General features: G+C 54.1%; 1 protein-coding gene across 28 annotated transcripts in view; it reads left to right on the plus strand.

Moving 5' to 3' along the window:
* Positions 1-7,954: 7,954 nt before the first annotated feature.
* DOCK6 (dedicator of cytokinesis 6) overlaps positions 7,955-24,106 on the plus strand; it is a 42,645-nt gene continuing 26,493 nt past the window's right edge. For 4 of the 28 annotated variants that reach the window (XM_027085030.1, XM_027085036.1, XM_027085035.1 and 1 more), the window contains exons 1-14: positions 10,443-12,405; positions 15,548-15,635; positions 16,257-16,432; positions 16,671-16,739; positions 16,989-17,118; positions 18,072-18,284; positions 19,575-19,660; positions 21,384-21,450; positions 21,550-21,699; positions 22,580-22,660; positions 22,776-22,929; positions 23,096-23,223; positions 23,331-23,424; positions 23,939-24,101. In XM_027085030.1, the coding sequence (XP_026940831.1) occupies positions 12,353-12,405; positions 15,548-15,635; positions 16,257-16,432; positions 16,671-16,739; positions 16,989-17,118; positions 18,072-18,284; positions 19,575-19,660; positions 21,384-21,450; positions 21,550-21,699; positions 22,580-22,660; positions 22,776-22,929; positions 23,096-23,223; positions 23,331-23,424; positions 23,939-24,101 (1,652 nt within the window). In that variant the 5' untranslated portion in view covers positions 10,443-12,352. Of the gene's footprint in view, positions 8,170-10,440; positions 12,406-15,547; positions 15,636-16,256; positions 16,433-16,581; positions 16,740-16,988; positions 17,119-18,071; positions 18,285-19,574; positions 19,661-20,749; positions 21,124-21,258; positions 21,451-21,549; positions 21,700-22,579; positions 22,661-22,775; positions 22,930-23,095; positions 23,224-23,330; positions 23,425-23,938; positions 24,102-24,106 lie in introns of those variants that run through there. The other 24 variants (XM_027085018.1, XM_027085022.1, XR_003428361.1 and 21 more) reach the window with 19 other exon arrangements.

Genomic DNA, 24,106 nt, shown 5'->3' on the forward strand with positions numbered 1-24,106 from the left:
TATTTTTAAATTAATTTAATTTATTGAAGTATAATTGATTTACAATGTTGTGTTAGCTTCAGGTATACAGCAAAGTGATTCAGTTATATATATATATTCTTTTTCAGATTCTTTTCCCTTACAGGGTATTACAAAATATTGAATATAGTTCCCTGTGCTATACAGTAGCTCCTTACTGGTTATCTGTTTTATATACAGTAGTGCATTTGGTTTTTTTTTAATTTTTATTGGTGTATAGTTGATTTACAATGTTGTGTTAGTTTCAGGTGTACAGCACAGTGAATCAGTTATACATACACATATATCTACTCAGTAGTGTGTATATGTTAATCCCAAACTCCTAATTTATCCCTCCCCCACAGTAAAGCTACTTATTTATTTATTTATTTATTTATTTATCTTCTCCAGGTCTTAGTTGCGGCGTGCAGGTACTAGTTCCCTGACCAGGGATTGAATCCAGGCCCCCTGCATTGGGAGCATGGAGTCTTGACCACTGGACCACCAGGGAAGTCCCAAAGCTTTTTTTTTTTTTAAGTATAGTTTTTGCTTCTGAGCTGGAGGTAAGCAGAAACTGCAGGCTGAGGGTAGCCCGAGGTCAGCTGTCCATCCATGGGAGTGTAGAGAGAAGCTGTGGAGAGAAGATACCCACAGCTCAGCCCGAAAGGCTGAGGTCAGGTCAGCCCATCCCTGAACTAGTAACTATTTCCTCTGTGGCCTTAAAGAAAACAGGCTGAGACCTTGCTTTGTGGCTTGAACCCTTGGAGCAGGTTTTTGTCATGGACCCTTCCCTCCCACGTCGCAAGTTTTTCCTCATGGGTTTTTGGAGCAAGCACAGTGGCTTCTGTCGCTCTGAGGTCTGGCCCTGCCCCCTTGGAGACCACCCCCTCCTCTGTCTGCATCGCTCCAGGTGGCCTGGTAATCCCAGGTCCTCTGAGATTCTCTTCTTTACCCATGGCACCTCTGTACCCTGGGGTGGCTTTGTCTTAACTGGACCTCTTTTTTTTTTTTTTAATTTATTTATTTTTTGTCTGTGTTGGGTCTTCGTTTCTGTGCGAGGGCTTTCTCTAGTTGCGGCAAGTGGGGACCACTCTTCATCGCGGTGCACGGGCCTCTCACTGTTGCAGCCTCTCTTGTTGAGCACAGGCTCCAGACGCGCAGGCTCAGTAGTTGTGGCTCACGGGCGTAGTTGCTCCGTGGCATGTGGGATCTTCCCAGACCAGGGCTCGAACCCGTGTCCCCTGCATCGGCAGGCAGATTCTCAACCACTGCGCCACCAGGGAAGCCCTGGACCTCTTTTTAACTTAACGACTTCTTTAAAGACCCTATCTCTGATTGACACATACACACTACTATATATAAAATAGATAATTAATAAGAACCTTCTGTATAGCACAGGGAACTCTACTCAATACTCTGTAATGACCTATATGGGAAAAGAATCTAAAAAAGAGTGGACGTATGTATATGTGTAACTGATTCACTTTGCTGTACACCTGAAACTAACACAACATTGTAAATCAACTATACTCCAATAAAAATTAATTTTAACAAACAAACACCCTGTCTCCAAATACAGTCCCATTCTGAGGTCCTGGGAAGTAGGGCTTCAACATATGCATTTTGGAGGGAATTCCCTGGTGGTCCCGTGGTTAGGACTCTGCACTTTCACTGCCCAGGCTGCCAGTTCAATCCCTGGTTGGGGAACTAAGATCCCACCAGTCATGCTGAGCAGCCAAAAGAAAAAAGAAAAAAAAAGGATGAATCTCAAAGAAAAAAAAAAAAAATCTCTATACTCAGTCAAATAAACGCCACCCGGTTTCCTGAATGTCTCTCCTCTGGCCTCTGTTCATGCTGTTCCCATGGCCTGGAAGGTCCTTCACCTGCCGGACTCCAGCACAGCCTGTTAAGTCTCAGCTCAGATGCCCCCTCCTCTGAGAAGCCCTCCGGCTGGGTCAAACATTGCATCAGGGCCCCCTCAGTGCCTCAGTGCCTGGCATTCCCCCCACGACAGCTCTGATTACTGGGTCATCATCATCCGCTGTCCTGCCAGTGAGCTCCAAAACTCCGAAACAATCCCTCAGATTCCCTCATGCTGGCCTTTTGTAGTCAGCCCCAGGCAAATACTGACCTGCTCTCTCATGCTAGAGATCTGTTCTCTGAGAATGTTATATATTTGGAATCATACGACATGCAGCCTTTTGAGCCTGGCCTCTTTCACTGCAACATAAAGCATTTGGGCGTAAAGCTTTGCTGCCTGTATCAGTAGTTTGTTCCTTTTTGTTGCTGAAGAATATTCCATTGTACGAATGGACCCAAGTTTGTTTTATATTCACCCATTGAAGGACAATTGAGTGTTTCCAGCTATTGGTGATTATGAATAAAACTATTGTAAATAATGACGTACAGGTTTTTATGTGAACATAAATTTTCATTTCTAAATTCACAGCAGTGGGATTGCTGGGCTGTACAGTGGTTGCATGTTTAGTGTTTTAAGAACCACCAAACTGTTTTCCAGAGTGGCTCACCATTTTGCATTCCCACTATTCCCAGCCAGGGTTCTTGGCCTCCTTAATCGATAGAAATTGATAAGAGGCCAGACAAGAAATTCAGGCAAGGCTTTACTGGGGCCCCTGTTGCAGCAGGAGGGAGCAAAAACAAGTAACAGGTTCCCTGGAAGGGTGGCTTAGGCGGTCTGTCCACCCCCATGGTGGTGCTGTGTGTGTTTTTGGCCTTTTTGTATCTTGTCCATAATTTGCCCCAACTGCCCATGCATGCAGTTATTTTTAGTCCCTTATAGTTTCTTTGTATTTTGTTGCTGGAGGAGGCGTTTGTCCAGGTGCAAGCACGGCAGCAAAGGGTCCCGGGTCCCAGCCTGTCTCACCACCAGCAGCATCTGAGAGGCCCAGCTTCTCTGCATCCTCATCTGCACTTGGTATTGTCGGTATTTTTAGTTTAGCCATTCTAATAAGCGTGAAACGAGTCTTTTTAGGCTGGCATCATAGCCAAGGTGCAGGATTTGAACCCGAGCATCGGAGCACGTAACCACTGCAAGGTGCAGTGGTAAAGATACAGGAAGTTGCTGGCCTGAGAAAACTTGTTCCACCTAGAAGATAGAGTTTTGTGGAAGTCATTGCCGCCTGCTCCAAAAAGTTGTGCTAAGGAGGAAATGCCACAGGATGGAGGGCACGGCTTTCATGCAAGAGGTGGCGCTGAGTTCAAGTCCTAACTCCACCACTTCTCAGCTGGGTCGCCAGAGTCTTTCTGAGCCTAGTTGGCTCATCTGGTGAATGTGCCTCATAGGTTCCATCTCACAGAGGCAAGGTGTCCCCCAGAGCCCTGGTCGGTCGGTGAGAGAGTTCTTGCAACGTGTGCCCCAGTTCCTTACAGCCAACTCACACTTGTGCTTCAATGGTGGGACAGGTGACACAGGGAACTCGAGAGGAGAAAAGGTCACTGTAGGGTCCAGTCCGGACAGGAGAATCAGATCTTCCTGAAACAAACCAGAGGGTGCCCCTGTCTTGCTCTGCACCCCTCCAGGGTTCCCCAACTACCCGCTGGGCTATGCCCAGGCCCCCACTGGGAGGTCCTGCCGGACCTGATCCCACAAACTCACCAACCTTGAGTCTCATCCTCTCCTCCCTGCGCTGCACACGGGTGACTTCTACTTCTCCTCTCCATCTTTGCCTTGCTGGTCCGTCTGCCTAGAACTCCCTGCCTCCCCAACTCAGCCTGAACTTCAGGTCTCAGCACTGACATTACCTCCTTCCCATGCCTGGCATACAGCAGGTGCTCAATAAATGCTGCTGGAGTGAATGAATGAGGTGGGAAAAGGAAGGGGGAGCAGTCTTATGGGGCAGATGAGGGAGTCTGTAGGCCACAGGGAGGAGCTTGGCTCCTTCCTGCAGCAATGGGGAGCCACAGCAGGCTTTAGGCAGGGAAAGGCGTGTTGTAGGGGGACCTTTTTGTGCCGTGGGCCCTTATCAGTGGAAGTTTGTAAGTGCCTAAAATAAAACACCTCAGATGGTAAAGGAAACCCATTACAAACCCATTACATGCGATACAGTTATCAAAATATGCTTTAATTGTGATGGAATTTGTACAACTTTCCTCACACTTAAATACCGAGGCCCGGTAGCAGCTCTAATGACTGTTAACGTTAGGAGCAGGGGCAGGCGTGAGTGATGCAAGTTTTTCCCCTCCAAATTCATGGACTCCCCCCCCTTCTATTTGTGGACCCCTTGGGTGTCTGGGACCCCTGGAGAAAAATTCCCAGACGTTGGAATGTGACCAGAGCACTGGAAATGAGCAAACTGGACAGAAGTGTCACCAGGAGGGATAAGAAGTGATTACTAAGGACGTGGATTAGCATCCACACAGACAAGCGTCAGGAGGCTTGGCCATCTGTTCAAAGAAAAACAGGAAGCCTGTGGCCTGCCCCTCTGGCCTCTCTGGGCCCAGCCTTTGTCTTTGTGACTTAAACTCCCAAAGGCAGGCCTGGACACCCTGAGCCGGCTCCCAGCTTCCTCCCCCGGCTCCGGAAGCGGCAGGAAAAACAATAGGACAAAGGCAGCATCTCCCGGGTTCTGTGCTCTCCTGACAACATCTCATGGGCACCGAACATGGGCCCACAGGGTCGGCTCTGAAGGTAACATCCCCATTTCACAGGTGAGGAAACTGAGGTCCAGAGAGCCCCACCCCCACCCCATCCAGGTCACTTAGCCTGGCTGTGGCCAAGCCAGCATTGGAATCCAGGTCTTTTGGGACTCCAAGCCCTGCCTGTGATCATTCCTACTCTGAACTCACCACCTGGACCAGTGCAGTCCCTCCTCCTAGGTCCGCAAGCTGCTGCCATCAGACCCCACAGGCTGTTCTCCCACACCAGCCAGAGGAGGCCAAAGTCCCCACCAAGCTCAGCCTCTGTTTGAGCAGCTGCCGGAGTCACCCCTGCCCCGCCTGGCTGAGTCAGGCCTGGTCGTATCCTGGAGAGGAACTGCCTTGTTAATCAAGTCTGGCGGGCACCAGGGTGGGCAGGTAGCTGGAGCAGGACCTTTATTTGGAGGGTTCCTTGAAGAAGTTTTTCCACTAAGACAGGGCTCATAGCCCCCACTGGCTCCTGTGTGGAATCAGCTCCCACAAGGGCCTGGAGCTTAGTGCTGACCCCACCCCTCACTGAGCAGATGAGGAAACAGAGGCTCAGAGAGGTTGAGAGATTTACCCTGGGTCACACAGCCTGGCCTGGATTGGGATCCAAGTGGTATTTATTTTATTTTTTATTTTTGGCCATTCCTGATCGTCACTTGGGATCTTAATTCCCCGGCCAGGGATCGAACCAGTGCCCCCTGCATTGGAAGCGCAGAGTCTTAACCACTAGACTGCCAGGGAAGTCCCCCAACTAGTATTTATTTATTTATTTATTTTAAAATATTTATTTATTTATTTATTTGGCTGCATTGGGTCTTAGTTAAGGCACACAGGATCATTGTTGTGGCATGTGGGATCTTTCGTTGCAGTGTGTGGGCTTCTCTCTAGCTGTGGCGGGTGGGCTCCAGAGCACGTGGGCTCAGTAGTCGCAGCGTGTGGGCCCTCTAGTTGTGGCCCACAGGCTTAGTTGCCCTGCGGCATGTGGGATCTTCATTCCCCGACCAGGGATTGAACTCGCGTCCCCTGCATTGGAAGGCGGATTCTTAAACAGTGGATCACCAGGGAAGTCCCCCAGCTGGTATTTAGAGACAACCACTTTGGAGTCAGGCTCCCTGGGCCACAGATCTGGAATGACAGATCTGACACTGATTCGTTGGGTAAAATGGCACAAGTCACTCTGCGTCCCTGAGCCTCAGTTTCCTCATCTGTACAAGGGGTATGGTGATGGCACCGACGTGTGGGAAGGAGAACAGCATGTACAAAGGCCCTGAGGTGGAGTTGCGCCCTAGTCTTTAGAGCCACGTGGAAGAGGTGGGCAGCTGGAGTGGCGTGATTAAGGAAGACAATGGGAGGAGGGGATGGCAGGGAGATGACAAGATCAGATCATGCAGGGCCTTGTGGGCCACAGTGAGGACTTTGGCTTTTACTCTGAATGAGGTGGGAGCCATGAAGGATTCTAAGCAGAGGAGGGAGCTGATCTGATTCGGGTGTTCCCAGGCTCCTTCTGACCATCGAGGGGAAAACAAACTGTGAGGGGTGAAGGCGGGAGCTGGGAGACCAGGTATGATGGGGGCTGGACTGGAAATAGGCAAAGAGGAGTGGAGAAACCCGCCAGTCTTTGCTCATCTTCACGTTTCCTGCCCAGCAGCTACCAGCAGACTGAAAGGCGAGGCAAGGACTTTAGCCTGGGAGGCTGCAGGTTGCAGCAAGGGTGACCCGGGGTGGGGCACACCAGGGCGTGATGAGCAGGGTTACACCTGGCATCTCCCAGGCCAAAGTGGCTGGACCACTTGGGAAGGTGCGTGGGCTGCTGACACACGTGTGCGCATGTCACATGCCAGGCTGGGAGCCACCCTCCTGTGCCCTCAGGAGCCTGGGGCCCCACAGTCCAGGCCTCCCTCCTGTGGGCTCAGGATCTGACACTGATCCACTGGGCAACTGGGGCAAGTCACTCTGCTTCTCTGGGCCTCAGTTTTCTTTCTTTCTTTTTTTTTAAAGATCTTTTTTGGTGTGGACCATTTTTAAAGTCTTTATTGAATTTGTTACAATACATATTTTAAAAATTTTACTTATTTATTTTTATTGTTGGCCGTGTTGGGTCTTCGTTGCTGTGCACAGGCTTTCTCTAGTTGTGCTGAGCAGGGGCAACTCTTCATTGCGGTGCATGGGCTTCTCATTGCGGTGGCTTCTCTTGTTGCGGAGCACGGGTTCTAGGAGCGTAGGCTTCAGTAGTTGTGGCACGCGGGCTCAGGAGTTGTGGCTCGCGGGCTCTAGAGCACAGCCTCAATAGTTGTGGCCCACTGTCTTAGTTAGTCCGTGGAGTGTGGGAGTTTCCCGGACCAGGGCCCCGCCGTGTCTGGCAGGCGGATTCTTAACCACTGTACCACAAGGGAGGTCCAAATTTGTTACAATATTGTTTCTGTTTTATGTTTTGGTTTTTTGGCTGAGGCATGTGGGATCTTAGCTCCCCGACCAGGGATCGAACCCTCACCCCCTGCATTGGAAGGCGAAGTTGTAACCACTGGACCACCAGGGAAGTCCTGGGCCTCTGTTTCCTCATCTGTAAAAGGGGGGAATAATGACAGCACCCATACACAGGAATGGGAACAGCACATGCAAAGGCCCTGAGGTAGAGCTGAGCCCTAGCATTCTTCAGCCCCCAGTTCCTAGGCCCTTTTCTAACCAGGTCTAGAAGGGCCATCAGGAGGAGGCACCTGGGCATGCAAAGCCTGGGAGGTGAGCGAGAAATTGGCATATGCAGGTGCTGAGTGGGGGCTAGAGAATCCACTAAGACTGCTGCCTTGCGGCTGGTAGAGGAACTTTTGGGGAGAGATTTTAGACCACATACTGGCCAAGACATCCGCACATCCTCCCTGCACTGGAGGCGGCTGGGCCGGTCCAGCCTCCCAGACTGGCTCACTCAGGTCCCGCCACCGGGTCCTGTGTCACATCTCCTAGCGCCTTGGAGCCCAACTGGACTCCTCTGCCCTCACCCCAGACTGGGGCACATCCCATGGAGACCCCTAGGTAAGCGCCTGAACATCCCTGTGCCTCAGTTTACTCATCTGTAAAATGGCGGAAAGGATAGGTCCTCCCACATATCAGAACTGCAGGGCCGTGCTTAACAAACGCTCGAGATTATAATTATTATGGTGATTATAGTGATTGCTAGCCAGAGGGCAGAAAGAGCAGCCCCCGGGAGGAAGTCCGAGGCCCCCAGCCTCAGTCCCGTATCCTCTCCTCCCCTGCCCCCCCTCAGTTTCCCCAGGCCAGCCTCGAGGGCCGCAAAGGCGGCCGGGGGACCCGCGCCCCCTCCGGCCAGCAGGGGCAGCACGGAGCGGCCCGGGACACCCGGAAGGGCCCCGCCCCCGGCCCCGCCCAGCCCGGGCTGCCCAGAACCGGGAGGCGGCGGTGGCGGCGGCCACGGTGGGGACGGTGCGCGGGGTTGCAGCGGCGGGGCTGGCGGCTGGACGCGCGGAGCGCCATGGCGGTAGCCGAGCGCCGCGCCTTCGCGCACAAGATCAACAGGTAGTGCGGCCGCCGGGCCCCCTCCCGGGCCGCCCCCACGTGTCGGAGCCCCGCCCCGGGGCGGCCCGGCCCTCCCTCTTCTGGGCGCCCCCCATTCAAGCTCCTTCCGCCTTGGCCAGCTCCGGCCCGCTTCCTCCGGCCGGGGGCGCAGGCGTGGGGAGGTGGGGAGGGCGGGGGGGTTCCGGGCTGGGGGTCGCGGAGGGGCTGCGGGCGCGGTGGTGGCTGAGGTCTTCCCTTGGAACCGGTGGGACGCGTGGGGGCGTGCCCGGGGGGCCTTCCTGGAGGAGGCGGCGCGGGGAAAGCGCTGCCCGGCGCCCTCCGCGCGTCCTACCCATCTCCTGGCCCCTCCCCCGGCCCCCTAGCTCCTCAAGCGTGGGAGTTGGGGGGCTTTTTCCGTCCCATCCTCTGGGCCTGGTGTGGGGCAGGGACGCATCAGGCGCCGAGATTTGGGAACAGGATTGGTGCTCCTGGCGGCCTTTGAACCCCCTCGGGAAGTTTCCCGTGATCTTCTCCCCGCGAGGGTCCCGTGCCCAGCTGTCTGGGGGGCAGGGGACAGCTGTGAATGTCCCCCGCCCCCAGCCCTGCTTCAGGCTCTCCCAGCACCGGCTGGACGCTCTGGAGATGGATGGTGATTGAATGGAAGGAGTGGGGGCGGGGGACGGAACCAGCTGGTGGGCAGACGGGGGGAGGGGACAGGCGCCAGGCGCTGGGGGATCCATTTCCGTGGCCACTGGTGATTGTAAGAGATTGGCCAGGGAGGGGGATGTCATACTCTCTGGGGCTGAAGAGCCTTTCACCCATTCGGGTCTTTGCCTCCAATAGTGGGTTCAGAATCTGCTGGGGTGGGGGGTGTTTCTCTCACAGCGGGGCAGGGGTGGGGTGGGGTGGGGCGGGAGGCGGGCAGGGACCTCCCCTGATCACCCCCAGGTGAAAGAGTCAGCCCTGCCCTGAAGGAGACACAAGAAAAGATCCCACCCTTGGGGGCAGATACAGTGGGGGAGGCAGAGGAGAAGCAGGATAAAGTAGATTATATGTTAGTGGTAAGTCGTATCAGGATATACAAGGCAGAGAAGGGAGATGGGGAATGTGAGGACTATTTTAGATCTGGGAGGCGGGTCAGGAAGGCCTGGAGGAGAAGGTGGCATTTAAACAAAGATCTGATGGAGGTGAGGGAGGGGTCCATGCCCAGACATGGGGGAAGAGCAGTCCAAACACAGGGAAGGGCAAGTGCAAAGGCCCAGGGGCAGGAGCAGATGTTCACAGAGCATCTGAGGAAAGCCAGTCAGGCTGGAGCAGAGTGAGGAGGGGGGCAGTGGGAGCAGGTTGTACAGGGCTTGTGGCTTGTGGGGAGGAGTTTAACTTTTACCCTGAGTGAGGTGGGGGCCATGAAGAGTTCGGAACAGAGGAGGGACGTTGTGACCTGGTGTCTGGGGCATAGTGGTTGGGCAATTTTTATGTTCTGCTATCTCCGTGTCTCTGAATCGTTCCTCTCTCGGACCTTTGGTGTTTCTGAGCTTGGGGAGGTTATTGCTGTCTGTTTTTTTGCCTCTCGGTCCCTATGTCCTTGGGTCCTGGCGTCCACTCAAGTGAGAAAGAGAGGCCCTGGGTTTTGCCCTGGGGAATGGTTGCTCTATAGAGTTCAGGGTAAGAAAAGCAGAGAAAGATCCTGGGGCCCCAGTGAACCACAAGCAAATGGCTCCAGTCTTCCAGCCACCCTCTGACAAGGTCTCCTCAGCAGACTGGTGGGCACCCAGGTATCTACATGCTCAGACCTAGGCCTATATTCATCTGCTTGTTCATTCCACAAATGCCATATTAATCTGAATATTAGACAGTCCCCCAGTTTCCTAATGAACAGGTCCATTTAAAACAAAGATTTGGGGGGACAACTTAAAAATACAAACTCGGGAATTCCCTGGTGGTCCAGTGGTTAGGACTCGGTGCTTTCACTGCAGGGGCCCGGGTTCGATCCCTGGTCAGGGAACTGAGATCCTGCAAGCCGTGAGGCATGGCCAGAAGGAACAACAACAAACTCTTATGAACGTACACAACACGCACAAATAGTATTGTATGCAACATAATGTTCTTTTTTTTTTTTTTTGACTTGTACTCTTTAAAATAAAGTCCAATCTGGAATGGTGATAACGACCACACTTTTTTTTTTTTTTTTTGGCTGTGTGGCTTGGCTTGTGGGATCTTAGTTCCCCGACCAGGGATCAAACCCATGACCCCTGCAGTGGAAGCCTGGAGTCCTCACCACTGGACCGCCACGGAATTCCCATGACCAGCCCTTCTAATGTGCTTATCGCATGCTGGTCCCTATCTGAGATGTCATTAATTGTCACCAGAGCCCGTTGACATCGGTATAACTATTGAAACCAAAACCCAAAGTGGTTAGGTCACTCTCAAGGGTCTCTCGGGGGGGAAGTAGCCCAAGAGTGTGTGGCTTGAGAGTTGAGAACAGTCTTGGAAACCGTGCCTCTTCCTGCCCTCTCCTGTCCGCAAGGATGTCCATTCATTCTTCCCAGGCTTCTGAGAGCAGTGTCATTATTTTGCCCCTCAGTTGTCTGATGTGGGGCAGTTTGCCGTCCTCATTTAAAGAAATGCTTTGTTGGAGGGGTGGGAGCACAACAAGACATACATTGACGAAATTCCAAAAGTACCTGTGGGATTTCCAGGAAGTATTTTCCTCCCACTCCTGTCCCCAAATATATTTGCAGACGTGAGCTTAGGCGTAGGTGATTATTTTTTACCTTTAAAAAAATTGTAACAGATGACATGTATACAGAAAAATGCTAAGTTTAAGTAAGGAGTAATCATGAAATAAGTGCCAGGGGAAAAGTCACTCGGATCAAGACGGGCTGTCTTGGGAATTCCCTGGCTGTCCAGTGGTTAGGACTCCGTGCTTCCACTGCATGGGGCACAGGTTCAATCCCTGGTCGGGGAACTAAGATCCTGCATGCTGTGTGATGCCGCCAAAAAAAAAAAAAAAAAGGACGGGCCGTCTCTACCTTCCCAAGCCTCCCCACTCCAGCAGGCCCCTCTCAAGGTGATCTGCACTTGATTCTGCTCCTCAGGGAACGGCCATGCTCGTGGTAGCTACTGTTTCTTCCTCACTTACATTATGGTTTCTCCATCCAAGTTGGCTTCCTATCTGCAGTGGGTTGGCTTTGTCTGTTTAGAACATCTCATAAACGGAACCACACAGGATGTCAAGTCCTATGTGGCAGCGTAATGTCGGCAGCATCTGTGCTGCCGCCTGTAGTCTGGCTCATCCTTTTTCATTGCTGCATACTATTCCCCCTGTTTCTTGTGTGTTCTCCATCTTTGGTCAAGGATCTTGTGAGTTGTTTCCCTTTGAGGCTGTCATGATCAGAGCTGCCATGAACATTCTCGGCCATGTATTTCCTCCTGAGTATCTACGCCTCAGAGTGGAATTGCTGGATTGGCATATTTTCAACTCTGCCTGTAAATTTACAGATGGTTTTCCAGAGGGGTTCCTCCAGCAGCAGATGAGGGTTCCCATTGCTCCGCATCCTTGCTGGCACTCATATTATTTGCCTTTAAATTTTTCTGTCAGTCCAGGAGGGGTAGGGTGGGATATGAGGAGGAATCTCTTCATGGTTTTGTATTTACTCATTTTCTTCCCTCACTCTTTACAGAAGTGGGAACACAGCATCAAGGCTTAAGCCATTCTTGTTTCTGGTTTTGTCATCCTCCTCCCCTGTGAGGGTAGTCCTCTGTTAATCTGGAGCGGAGGCCCTGGAGGGGAGGTACACAGTCTCACATGAATTCCCAGTGATGCCACTACTTCATGTTTCCCCTCTGAGCATCTCTTTAGTAACACATAGGGTTGTGGAGTTTTCACCTTAGAAGGATATATCTCACCAAGAGCTAAAACCCACCACCTGATCTTTGCAGTTTCCCTCATTGAATGCTGAGATCCCTTCCTGAGAAAACCCACTAAATTCAGCTCAGCATTTCGCCTCCCTTTTTGAAATGTGGTCCACGGGAACATCTGAAGCAGATCTGATGGAGTGAGAAAGAGAGAGGGGTTGACGATGACTCCCAGGTGTGGGTCCCAAGCGTCCAAGAGAGTAGGGCTGCCCTTAGTGAGACAGAGAGGATGATGGGAGGGCAGGTTACGGTCATGGGGCAGATTTGAGGACCTGCTGGTGTTTAGATGGTGTTGAAGCCTCGAGACTGGATGGGACTGCTCTTCGGAGTAGGGAGCGGGTGAGTGTGGACAGGGAAGGGGCAGGTTCTGGAGCCCCTGTTCTTGGCCCTGCTCCCCATCATGGAATGCCTAGCGCTAAAGGACTTTGACCTCCAGCTGACCAGGGTTCAATTCTGGGCACCGCTGCATTCTGCTGTGTGACCCTGGGTGCCTCACGACCCCTCTCTGAGCCTCACTCCCCTTTGGTATACAAAGCAGGGTCAGAAATTCCAGTTTCCCAGGATGCTCTGTGAGGCAACGTGGTGACAGCTAGCTTTAATTGAGCACTTACTATGTGCCAGGCCCTACACTCAGAACAGCTCAATAAGTCGTGGGTACTGTCCCGAGCCCAGAGGTCCAGAGAAAAGATGTCATTCACCCCTGCTCGCTCAGCTCCAAGTGCAGAGCTCTGTGACTCAGTAAACTGGCTCCCGTGGCCACACCGTTGTGGACCCAGCCTTCTCCCACTCTGGGGGCCTCACTCTAAGGCCCGTGGCAAAATGAAGCTGGAGGCTCAGCCCTCCCCACCCCCCTCCCTGTTCTGGGGCAGCAGCTGCAGAACAGCTGGGACCAGGGCACAGACAGGTTCCCTGATACAGCATCTTTCGTAAATCACCCCCAATCCTCCTCTGTGTGCCCATGCTTCCAGAGGAAGTGGCCTGGACTTGGGGAATTTGAGGACAAATCCCTAATTTTTTCTCCCCCCCAAGCATCGCCTGGCTTGCAGGATCTTATTTCCCCAACCAGGGACTGAAGCTGGGCCCTCAGCAGTGAAAGCACGGAGTCCTAACCACTGGACCGCCAGGGAGTTCCACAAATCCCTCATTTTTAACATTCTTTGAATTTCCTACAAGCTTCTCTTCCCTTCCCCGCTTCCCCGCACCTCCCGTCCAACAGAAGCAAGACTCTGAGACAGTTGACAGAGAAAAGAAATAGAATCCAGGGACAGAGAAGGAATGAGGCTGGGGTCTCAAATTGGAGGCCCCACATTGGATCAGGGTCGTGGCCAAGTTTTGTTTGACCCACACGGATTTGAGTTCGGAGGCTCACAGGCAGGGCTGAAGCTCCTAATTATCCCCACTCCACACCTGTCTTTCCTGGGCCCACCTCACACATCCATTGCATTGGACGCTTGTGGGCCACATCTGCAATCCTCAACATAGAGCTTTATGGGGCACAACTTTTTATTTTTATTTTATTTTTTAAAAATGTTTATTTCTTTGGTTGCTCTGGATCTTAGTTGCAGCATGTGGGGTCTTTAGTTGCAGCATGTGGGATCTAGTTCCCTGACCAGGGATCGAACCCGGGCCCCCTGCGTTGGGAGCACGGTGTCTTAGCCACCGCACCACCAGGGAAGTCCCAGGGGTACAACTTTTTATTAAGAAAATTTCCAAGCATAAGAGAAAAGAGGGAAGCAGGAGCGATTGAGGCCTGAACCTCTCAGCCGTTGCCTTGCCTTCCTGATTTTAAGAGAAACTGAGGCCCAGAAAGGTTGTTCCACCTGTCCAAAGCCACACAGCTAAAAGATAAGGGGCTTCCCCCAACTGACAGTAGATTTACGCAAGTTGGACCAAGAGGGAGATTGGAAGGGATTCACTCATTCCATCAAAAAAACATTTATTCCCTGGTGGCGCAGCGGTTGAGAGTCCGCCTGCCGATGCAGGGGACACGGGTTCGTGCCCTGGTCCGGGAAGATCCCACATGCCGCGGAGCGGCTGGGCCCATGGGCCGCTGGGCCTGCACGTCCGGAGCCTGTGCTCCGCAACGGAAGAGGCCACAACAGTGAGAGGCCCACGTACCGCAAAAAAAAAAAAAAACATGTATTGATGGGAATTCCCTGGCAGTCCAGTGGTTAGGTCCTGGTGCTTTCACTGCCGTAGGCTGGAGTGTGATCCCTGGTCGAGGAACTAAAATTCCACAAGCCGGGCTTCCCCGGTGGTGCAGTGGTTGGGAGTCCCCCTGCCGATGCAGGGGGCGCGGGTTCGTGCCCCGGTCCGGGAAGGTCCCGCATGCCGCGGAGCGGCTGGGCTCGTGAGCCATGGCCGCTGGGCCTGCGCGCCCGGAGCCTGTGCTCCGCAGCGGGAGAGGCCGCGGCAGTGGGAGGCCCGCGTACCGCAAAAAAATTAATTAATTAATTAATTAAATTCCACAAGCCATGTGGCGCAGCCAAAAAAAAAAAAAATTTATTGAGCATCTACTATGTGTGGGATCCAGTGCTGGGGCCTCCACAGGGACAACACAGCCCTAGTCCTGTTTTCACAGAGACCGCAGGGAGCAGGGATTTCCAGGCCCAGAGAACAGAGCCCAGCCTCAGAGGCTTTGCACTCGCTGTTCCCTCTGCCTGGCACACTCTTCCCCCAGATAACTGCATGACTCCCTCTCCTTCCAAGCTCAGCTGAGGGAATTGAGAGCTTGGGGAATCCCTGCCCCTGTAGGGTTTGTTCGAAATTCCCGTGCTGGCCCCCTCCGCTGTGGGTCTTGCCCCTTCACCCTCATCCTCTGGGACTCTGAAGGTCAGCGTAGATGCAGGCGGCCCATGAAGGCCACGGCACCGACCTTGGTGGCTGGGTTGTGCTCTCTGAGAGTCATGCTGGCCTCTTACACAGTCAGCTTCAGTCTCAGACTCCCTGAGAAGGTGGGTGTGTGGCATGCCCACTGAATGCCAGGCCCCCTGCTCAGCTCCACTGGTCTGTGAGAGCAGGGCAGCTACAGATGGATAAACTGAGGTTCAGAGGCAGAAGTGACTTATCCGGCAAGGGTGGAACGGTTCCTGATGAGAGGCAGAGGTCCTCCAGATGAGGAAGTAGAGGCCTCTCTCCAGACCTGGAAGCCAGTCTGGTGGGTCAGGACTCAGAGCCCGGGGGCCAGGGGGAAGAAGGACGCGCAGGAATCAGTGGCCCTCAGGCCCTGCCCAGCAGCAGCCCTCTAGCTGTGCTTGCAGGAGGAAAGGGGACGACGTATGCGCCACAGCCTTGGGGCCCACACGCTGAGATCTGTGGCTCCTGAAGCCTGGGTTCTCTTGGCCCGGGGCCTGATTTTTTTTCTTTCCATAGCCTGGATTTTCCTCTCATGGAATGAATTTGTCGGCTCTGAAGCCCCGGTTCCCAGGGCCCCGCTGCCCAAGTTCTCCTGCCCCCAACTACCCCCTTCCTGTCCCCACAGGACGGTGGCTGCCGAGGTGCGGAAGCAGGTGTCCCGGGAACGCAGTGGCTCTCCCCACTCCAGCAGGCGCTGCAGCAGCTCCCTGGGGGTGAGTGTTTGGGAGCCCCCCCCCCCCCCGCCGCTGCTGTGGGGACCCTGAGGCTGGGAGGGACCCAGCTGTGGCAGGGAAGGGGGTCCCTGTCCTGGCCCAGCACTGTCCCCATTCCTGTCCCCAGTGAGCGTGAGTGGGAGGGTGGTGGACCCCCCTCTCTGCAGGGAGCAGCCCTGTGGGTGGTCGGGGTCGTGGGGGAGAAGTTCAGCCTGCTGTGGCCCGCAACTCCTGCTGCCTGGACCACCCAGCTGGGGAGGGTGGGGAGGGCGGTCTGGGGGATGGGAGGTGCTTCTGGCTGCAGTGGGGAGGGGTGGGGCTCTCTCGCCCCAGGGCCTGAGGAGTTGTCTCTTTCTTTGCTGCAGTCCACAAACCTTTCCTTCCACCATGAGTTTCCTGCCCCTCCAGGCACAGGGTGTGATTTCCTGCCTGGAAAGAGGGTCAGGGCCGGCCAGCTGGGGTGGGGGTGGAGTGGCTGAGGTCACTGTCCTCCAGGGCCCCTCCAGCTCCAACACCCTCCATGGCTCCCACCGCCCTCTTGTTTGTTCAAGGCCAGCCCAAGTCCACACTCACCCTCCAGCCCCCCGGGGCACGGGTCACAGCCACTTTGCTCCAACTCAGGTCCCACTGACTGAAGTCATTGAGCCGCTGGACTTTGAGGATGTGCTCCTGAGCCGGCCGCCAGATGCAGAGCCTGGGCCGCTCCGGGACCTGGTCGAGTTTCCAGCTGATGACCTGGAGCTGCTGCTGCAGCCCCGGGAATGCCGCACCACGGAGCCTGGGATCCCCGAGGATGGGTGGGTTCAGCCCCACACCCTCCCTGTCTGTAACTCCACCTACCTCTGTGCCCCCCGTGAATACCCTCTTTCAACTCTTGGCTCCACTGTGTGACCTTGGGCAAGTCCTCTGCCCTCTCTGAGCCTCTACCTCTGTATCTCTGAAACAGGCAGAAGGACAGGCCCCACCTCACAGGCCACTGGAAAGATTAACACTGGGCCCTGCCTCTGTTTATTACCCTGATTGTATTTTGTGCAGAAAGCTGGATGCCCAGGTGAGGGCTGCCTTGGAGATGTACACAGAGGACTGGATAATCGCCCACAGGAGGTGGGTCTGGCTCGGGGGCAGCTCAGGGTAGAGAGGCCAGGTCTGAGCCCAGAAGAGCCCATTGTGTGCTGCCGGTCCTCCTGTTTATCCACCCACCGTCCCTTTAAGGGTAGCCAGACTTCTCCGGCAGAGCACTGGGAGGGTGGATGGCCTTGCAGGCATCATCTGGACGTTGGAGGTGTGTCAGCACATCCGGGAGCCCTGGGGAGCCCTCATTCCTGATACCCACCAAGCCCCACCTCCTCCTAGGTACCAGCACCTGAGTGCAGCATACAGCCCCATCACCCTAGAGACGCAGCGAGAGAGGCAGAAGGGCCTCACCCGCCAGGTCTTCGAGCAGGACGCTTCTGGGGATGAGAGGTCCAGCCCGGACGACTCGGTGAGGAAGCCCTGGGCAGGGGTCACTATAAGCATATGTACATGCATGGGCTGCGGCCCCAGCTCTCAAACGCATATGATGGGAAATAACCCAAACAGCCTTGAACCCAAAAGGAAATGTATCAGCCCTGTAAGTGAAAAGTTAAGGGTAACAATTATAAGCATTTATTAAGGGCTTAGTGTGTACTAAATGTTTTATACTTGTCCTTATCTTTCATCCTGTGAGATCGGGCAACACCCATTTTACAGATAAAGACAGAAGTTCCCTGGTGGTCTAGTGGTTAGGATTCGGAGCTTTCACTGCTATGGCCTGGGTTCAATCCCTGGTTGAGTCTTGAGCCTGTATTTTGTCAGCCAATATTTATTGAGTGTCTATTTTTACCAGTAATAATCATGTCAAGAATTATTGTTTCCTTGTTACTATTTATAAATGTAGATGGGGAAACTGAGGCCCTTAGGGTTGGGATCAGAGACCCAGGATCACAGAGCTGAGCTGGGATTTGAACCAAGGTAGTCTGCTTCTGACCATAGCTGAGTCTGGGAGGTCAGGCAGGGTCCTGGGCCATTGACAGCCCCAGTGAGAACTCTCCCTCCCCTGGCAACAGTGAGCAGAGTCCCAGGGAAGGCTCTCATTGGCCCAACCCAGGCATATCCTGACCTTGGAGCCAATCCCTGGGGTTGGTACCTGTTTTGTTCTGACTGGCCAGACAAGGGTCATGTGATACCCAGACTGGGATGTAACCTCCCCACAATAGTAAAGGAGGGGGCTTCCCCAGACAGAAGGTTCTAGAAAGAGAGTCAGCAGAGCCCTCAGGTGACCCTTGTAGTGGTGACCCCAGCCCCTGGCCCTCAGTTTCCCCATCTATAGGTTGGGCATGAGGACAGTCTCACCTGAGTAGGATGGAGATGCATTCAGCTGGCACTCAGCGCTTGCCCATTCTCTACTGCTGGCAGGATGACCCCCGGCACTCCTCAGGCTCCCCAGACGACACCCCACGAAGCAGTGGTGCCTCTGGCATCTTCGACCTGAGGAACTTGGCAGCCGACTCATTGCTGCCCTCACTGCTGGAGCGCGTGGCCCCGGAGGATGTGGACCGGCGCAATGAGGCCCTGCGGCGGCAGCACCGGTCCCGTGCCCTGCTCACCCTCTACCCGGCGCCCGACGAGGTGGGTGCCCACTAGCCTGCACAGGCCCTGAAGTCAATACACATCCAACTGACATGTATCACAGTATATGATCCCAGCAAGATTTCCTGGGTGCCTACTGTATACCCTGCATTGTATACTTTAATTCAATGGCTTCTATTGGGTGCCTACTATATACCCCTATATTTTTCCACCCAGCATTTATTGGGCACCTACTATATACTGCTATATTTACTCAACCAATATTTACTGTAAGCCTACTGTGTAGTCTTTTCTTTAATCAAACAGCATATAATCAACCAATATTTATTTGGTACCTACTGTGTACCCTATTTTTTATTTGATGACTTATTATATATACCCCTATATTTATCCATTCAGCACTTACTGGGCACCTACTGTGTACTCTATATTTTTATTCAATGACCTTTATTTATTATACATACCCTTATATTTATCCACCCAGCATTTATTGGGCATTTACCGTATATTCATATTTATTCAGTCAATGTTAACTGTATGCCTACTGTATAGTCTTCTATTTAATTAAAGTGCATTTGAGCAACTAATGTTTATTGAGCACCTACCATGTGTACCTATATTTATCCAACTAACTTTTATTAGGCACCTAGTATATACATCTGTTTTAATTCAGCCATTTATTGAATGCTTGCTGTATACCCCAATATTTTATTCAACTAGTACTTATTGGGTGTCTAGTACACATCTCTATATATGTCCAGTCAGCATTAATCAAATACTTTCTGTATATGTCTATTCAACCACTTTTTAGTAGGTACCTACTACATACCTCTGTGTTTATCCAACCAAGATGTTTGAGTGCCAGTTATATAGCAGGCACTGGGGATACAGCCACGAACAAGATAGAGCCAGTCTTTGCTCTCCGAGTTCACAGCCTAGGGGAGGAGAGATACCAGGAAATGACAACCCAGAATAGTACCATGATGAGATGTGTGTCATTGTCTCTCACATGGCCCACAATGTCCCAGCCATGTGGCCCATTGCAGCAGGGCCTGTTGAGCATCTGGAACATCAAGTGGCTCTGAGTGAGGGAAGGCTTCCTGGAGGAAGTTCCAGCTAAGGTGCGACCTGACGATGAGCATGTATCGGCCAGGCAAGGAGGAAGGGAGAAGAAGGGCATTCCAGGTAGCGGGAACGGCATGTGCAAAGGCTCAGAGGCAGGGGACTGAAAGAAGTTTAGTCAGCCTGCGGGTAGAGCTGGTCTCAGGCCACACATTCCAAGCCCTTCCTGGAGGATGTGTTCCCAGCTGCCCCTTCGGCTCTTGGCAGGATGAGGCCGTGGAACGCTGCAGCCGCCCGGAGCCACCCCGAGAGCACTTCGGACAGAGGATCCTGGTCAAGTGTCTGTCGCTTAAGTGAGTGTGCTGACCCGTCCCTCCCTTCAGACATGGGAGGGGACCATGTGGCTTATGGTGTGGCACACACTCGGCGCTCACTACTCGAGCTATGCCATTACCGTGTGCAGCCCTGAGACCTATGAGGACACCTGTGGGCTCTCAGGCTGGAAAATAAGACTCCCTTTTGCATTATTCAAAACCGCCAATCCTAAGCTCCAGTTGTGTGTCAGGCTCAGTTCTCAGCCCTCCATGTGTATTAACACTGACCTTCACCACAACATGCGATGTGGGTGCAGGTGGGAAACCAAGGCACAGGGTGGAAAGGTCATTGTGCCCAAGATCACGAGTTGTGAGGCCAGAGTCTGGCCCTCGCCCAGGCTGCTGCTAGGACCCAGGCTAGAGGGGGCGCTGGTGACCCTGGGCCTGGCTTCCAGCTGCCCAAGGCCCCCTCCACATCGCCCCCTGGGAGCAGCCAGCGTTCGTGGGAATGGAGCTAAACAGGATGTGGCCTTGGACCTGAGCCCGGCCCTGCCCCTCCCCAACTCTCAGTTCCTGCCTGGATGGGGGCAGGAAAGGGAGGTCCCATCTGGCCTGAGGCCCGGGTGGGCCTCCTGCCTCAAGCACGCGGGCTGGGAACTGGCTCTCTGAGCTCATCCAGTCATTCAACAAACACTCATTAAGCGTCTACTGTATGCAAGGCCGTGTAACTGTGGGATGACCACACAGGGCTCTCTAGGTGGGGGATACAGCACAGAGGCCAGTAGATGTCTGGAGAGAGGAAAATTGAGGCCAAGAAGTGGGCGGGACAGGGCCACGCAGGGCAGTGAGGAGCCTCAAATTTTAAGTTTTGGTTTTTTTTATTCTTACAACCTTCTTTTTTTAAAAAATATTTATTTATTTATTTGGCTGCATCAGGTCTTAGTTGCAGCATGTGGGATCTTCTTTGCAGCATGCAGGATCTTCGTTGCGGCATGCAGGATCTTTCGTTGTGGCACACGGGTTCTTAGTTGTGGCTCACAGGTTCAAAGTTGTGGCACGCAGGCTCTCTAATGGTGGTGCGGGCTCAGTAGTTGCGGCGCGTGGGCTTAGTTGCCCCGCGGCATGTGGGATCTTAGTTCCCCGACCAGGGATCGAACCCACGTCCCCTGCATTGGAAGGCGGATTCTTAACCACTGTACCACCAGGGTAGTCCCAAATTTTAAGTTTTAAGATGTTTCCTTAGGAGGCACGTGGATGATGAGTAGAAATGAGCAGGGCAGAGTAAGACAGGGAGGCGGTTATGGGGGCTGTTTCGGCGATCGAAGATGGGACTCAGCCCAGGATGGCAGAAGCCGTAGAGGACACCTCAGGGAGGGGAGGCAGGGAGGCCCAGGAGTCGAGAATTTCAAGATGGGACTCGGGTGTGGGGGGGGATTGATGTGCCAAAAGCTGCCTCCATGCCAACCGCACAAGGGCCGTGGTTTCAGCAGGAGGGACTCTGTGTGAGTTACTTACTGAGGGAGGAAGGCGGGCGGGGGAGGTGGGGGAGGGAATCTCTCGGTGCCTTGGTTTCCCCTTTGGCAAAATGGGACAGGTCTTTCCTACAAGCCCTTGAATGGTGCTTCTCTGTGACCCAGTGGGAAACAGATGCCCCCCGCCCCCACAAAGCACCAAGGCTGGGCTGGACCTCAAGAGGGAGTGGGGTGTATGGAGGAGGGAGTGTCAAGGTCATCCTCTGCCAGAGAACCCCCGTTTACTGCAGGTTCGAGATAGAAATCGAGCCCATCTTTGGCATCTTGGCCCTGTACGACGTGCGGGAGAAGAAGAAGGTAGGAACCCCTTTCTTCCCTTTCCTCACAGTCCCCCTCCTCGCTGCAGGGTAGTGGGCTTCCTGGAAGTGGTGGCCCAGCTGCCTCTTGTGCCCCCAGATCTCGGAGAACTTCTACTTTGACCTGAACTCAGACTCCATGAAGGGGCTACTGCGGGCCCATGGCACCCATCCTGCCATCTCCACCCTGGCCCGCTCTGCCATCTTCTCCGTGACCTATCCCTCGCCCGACATCTTCTTGGTCATCAAGGTACCCACTGGGGCTGGCAAGGGGGTGATAATGGTGAAGGCTGCAGGCGAGGTCCCCACTCTCATGAAAGAAGACAGACATGTCACTAAGAAGGGGGATCAGGGCTGTCATGGGGGAAGTACAGGCAGCTGGGTGAGAGCCCAGAGGAAGCTTCCTTGGAGAGGTTACAGCTCAGCCGACACCCATGAGTGGGCAGCCTGGGGAGAAATGGCATCCCGGCACATGTGGGTGGGTGTTTAAAATTTTTTTTAGTTGAGAGTTTTTCAGTTTATTAGAGGAAGAAAGACCTAGTTGGCACATTCGTTTGGGATTTTCTTTTTCTGGGAGTGAGTTCAAATTTCCTTCCCCAAAACATTCAGTTAGGTTACGCTAATGACATTAATTGAACACCTTAAGGCAGGCACTGCTCCCAGTCGGTTAGGCTTCACAGGGATTCTGGTCTTTGGTCCTCACAGCAGCCCCGGGAGGTGGGAGATGACATGGGGCCCATTTTACAGTTGGGGAAACTGAGGCACAGCACTGGTAAGGAATGTGCTCAAGGTCCCATAGCCCCTCAGTGGTCAGGATTGGAGTCCAGGCTCAGAGCCATGCTTGATGTGGACTCTGTTTATACTAACAAAGAAAGATGTAAATGTGGGGAAAAAAATGGAGTCTTGGGTTCGGGGCCGGGTTTAAAAGGTGGGGAGGGTGTAGCTGGTTGCCCAGGCTGAGAGCTAGCACTCAATGCCAAGGACAGTGGGAGCCATGGTTGGTGTTGGAACCGAGAGCCCTAGCTGGATGGAACGGAATGTGTGGGAGGCTGTGAGGGTCAGGGAAGTTGGGTGTGGCTTGGGGAGGTTGCAGTCCCAGCAGTGCCCCACTGGCCTTGTCTGCCCCTCAGCTGGAGAAGGTGCTGCAGCAGGGGGACATCAGCGAGTGCTGCGAGCCCTACATGGTGATGAAGGAGGTGGACACAGCCAAGGTAAGCGTGGGAAGCTGGGCCAGGTAGTGAAGGGGTCCCCAGGCAGGGCAGATCCTGGATTCAGAGGGCCTGGGGCACTGAGATTGTGGGGTGTGTTTCCGGCGTCTCCCCACAGAACAAAGAGAAGCTAGAGAAGCTGCGCCTGGCGGCTGAGCAGTTCTGCACCCGTCTGGGCCGCTACCGCATGCCCTTTGCCTGGACGGCGGTGCACCTGGCCAACATTGTGAGCAGCGCGGGCCAGTCGGACCGGGACTCGGACTCGGAGGGCGGTGAGGAGGCGGGGCCGACGGGCCAGGGGCGGAGCTACCGGGGAAGGGGAGGGGCGCCCTCTGCTGGCTGGACTTGGTATACCAGACCTGAGTCCGCACCGTCTCTGCCCCTCCCTGCCTCTCTCTCATTTCTGTCCCTCTCCATCACTGTCACTGTCTCCCCTAGAGCGCCGACCCACTTGGACTGACCGCCGCCGTCGGGGGCCCCAGGACCGGACGAGTAGCGGGGACGACGCCTGCAGCTTCTCCGGCTTCCGCCCAGCCACGCTAACTGTCACCAACTTCTTTAAGCAGGTGCCGTGGCTCGGGGGGCAGGGGGCTAAGGGCTACCCCCTGTGGCTGCCCGGGCCCCGGGGACCCCAAGCCCCTCAGCCCTGGTTCACCAGGGCGGGTCCCTGCAGGAAGCTGAACGGCTCAGTGATGAGGACCTCTTCAAGTTCCTGGCTGACATGCGGCGCCCGACATCCCTGCTGCGGCGCCTGCGGCCCGTGACCGGTGTGTGGTGCGCGCCCTAGACGAGACGTGTTACTCATACAGTCACTCAGCAAACCCACACTGAGCACGTACTGTGCCAGGCCCTGGGGACCATGATAGGCAAAGCCCCGAGTTCACGGGTGGACGTTCTAATGGGGCCCAGAGATGAGAAACAGAATAAGATAGGACTTCCCTGTGGTGGTCCAGTGGCTAAGAATCCACGCTTCCACTACAGGGGGCACGGGTTCGATCCCTGGTTGGGGAAGATCCCGCATGCCGCGGGGTGCGGCCAAAAAAAAAAAAAAAGAATAAATAAGACAGATAGATAGTGGGTCACACGGGGAATGTGGTGGGCAGAGCTGATCAAATATGAGGGCAAGACATGGGAGTTGAGGCCATCTTTCAGCCTTAGCACCTGAAGGATAGAGCCACCAGAGGGTGTTGTGGGAGAGTCAGAGCCCTGATCCGAAGCCCAGAGAGGTAGGGCCCGGCTCGAGGCTCCCAGGCACGTGCAAACTGACTACCCCCTCCCCAGCCCAGCTCAAGATTGACATCTCCCCAGCCCCTGAGAACCCCCACTTCTGCCTCTCCCCGGAGCTGCTTCATGTCAAGCCCTACCCAGACCCCAGGGGTCGGCCCACCAAGGAGATTCTGGAGTTCCCCGCCCGTGAGGTCTACGCCCCCCACACCAGCTACAGGTACA

Source organism: Aethalodelphis obliquidens, unplaced genomic scaffold, assembly GCF_003676395.1.
Source record: "Aethalodelphis obliquidens isolate GAN/ISIS:26980383/991018 unplaced genomic scaffold, ASM367639v1 scaffold53, whole genome shotgun sequence".
Taxonomy (NCBI): domain Eukaryota; kingdom Metazoa; phylum Chordata; class Mammalia; order Artiodactyla; family Delphinidae; genus Aethalodelphis; species Aethalodelphis obliquidens.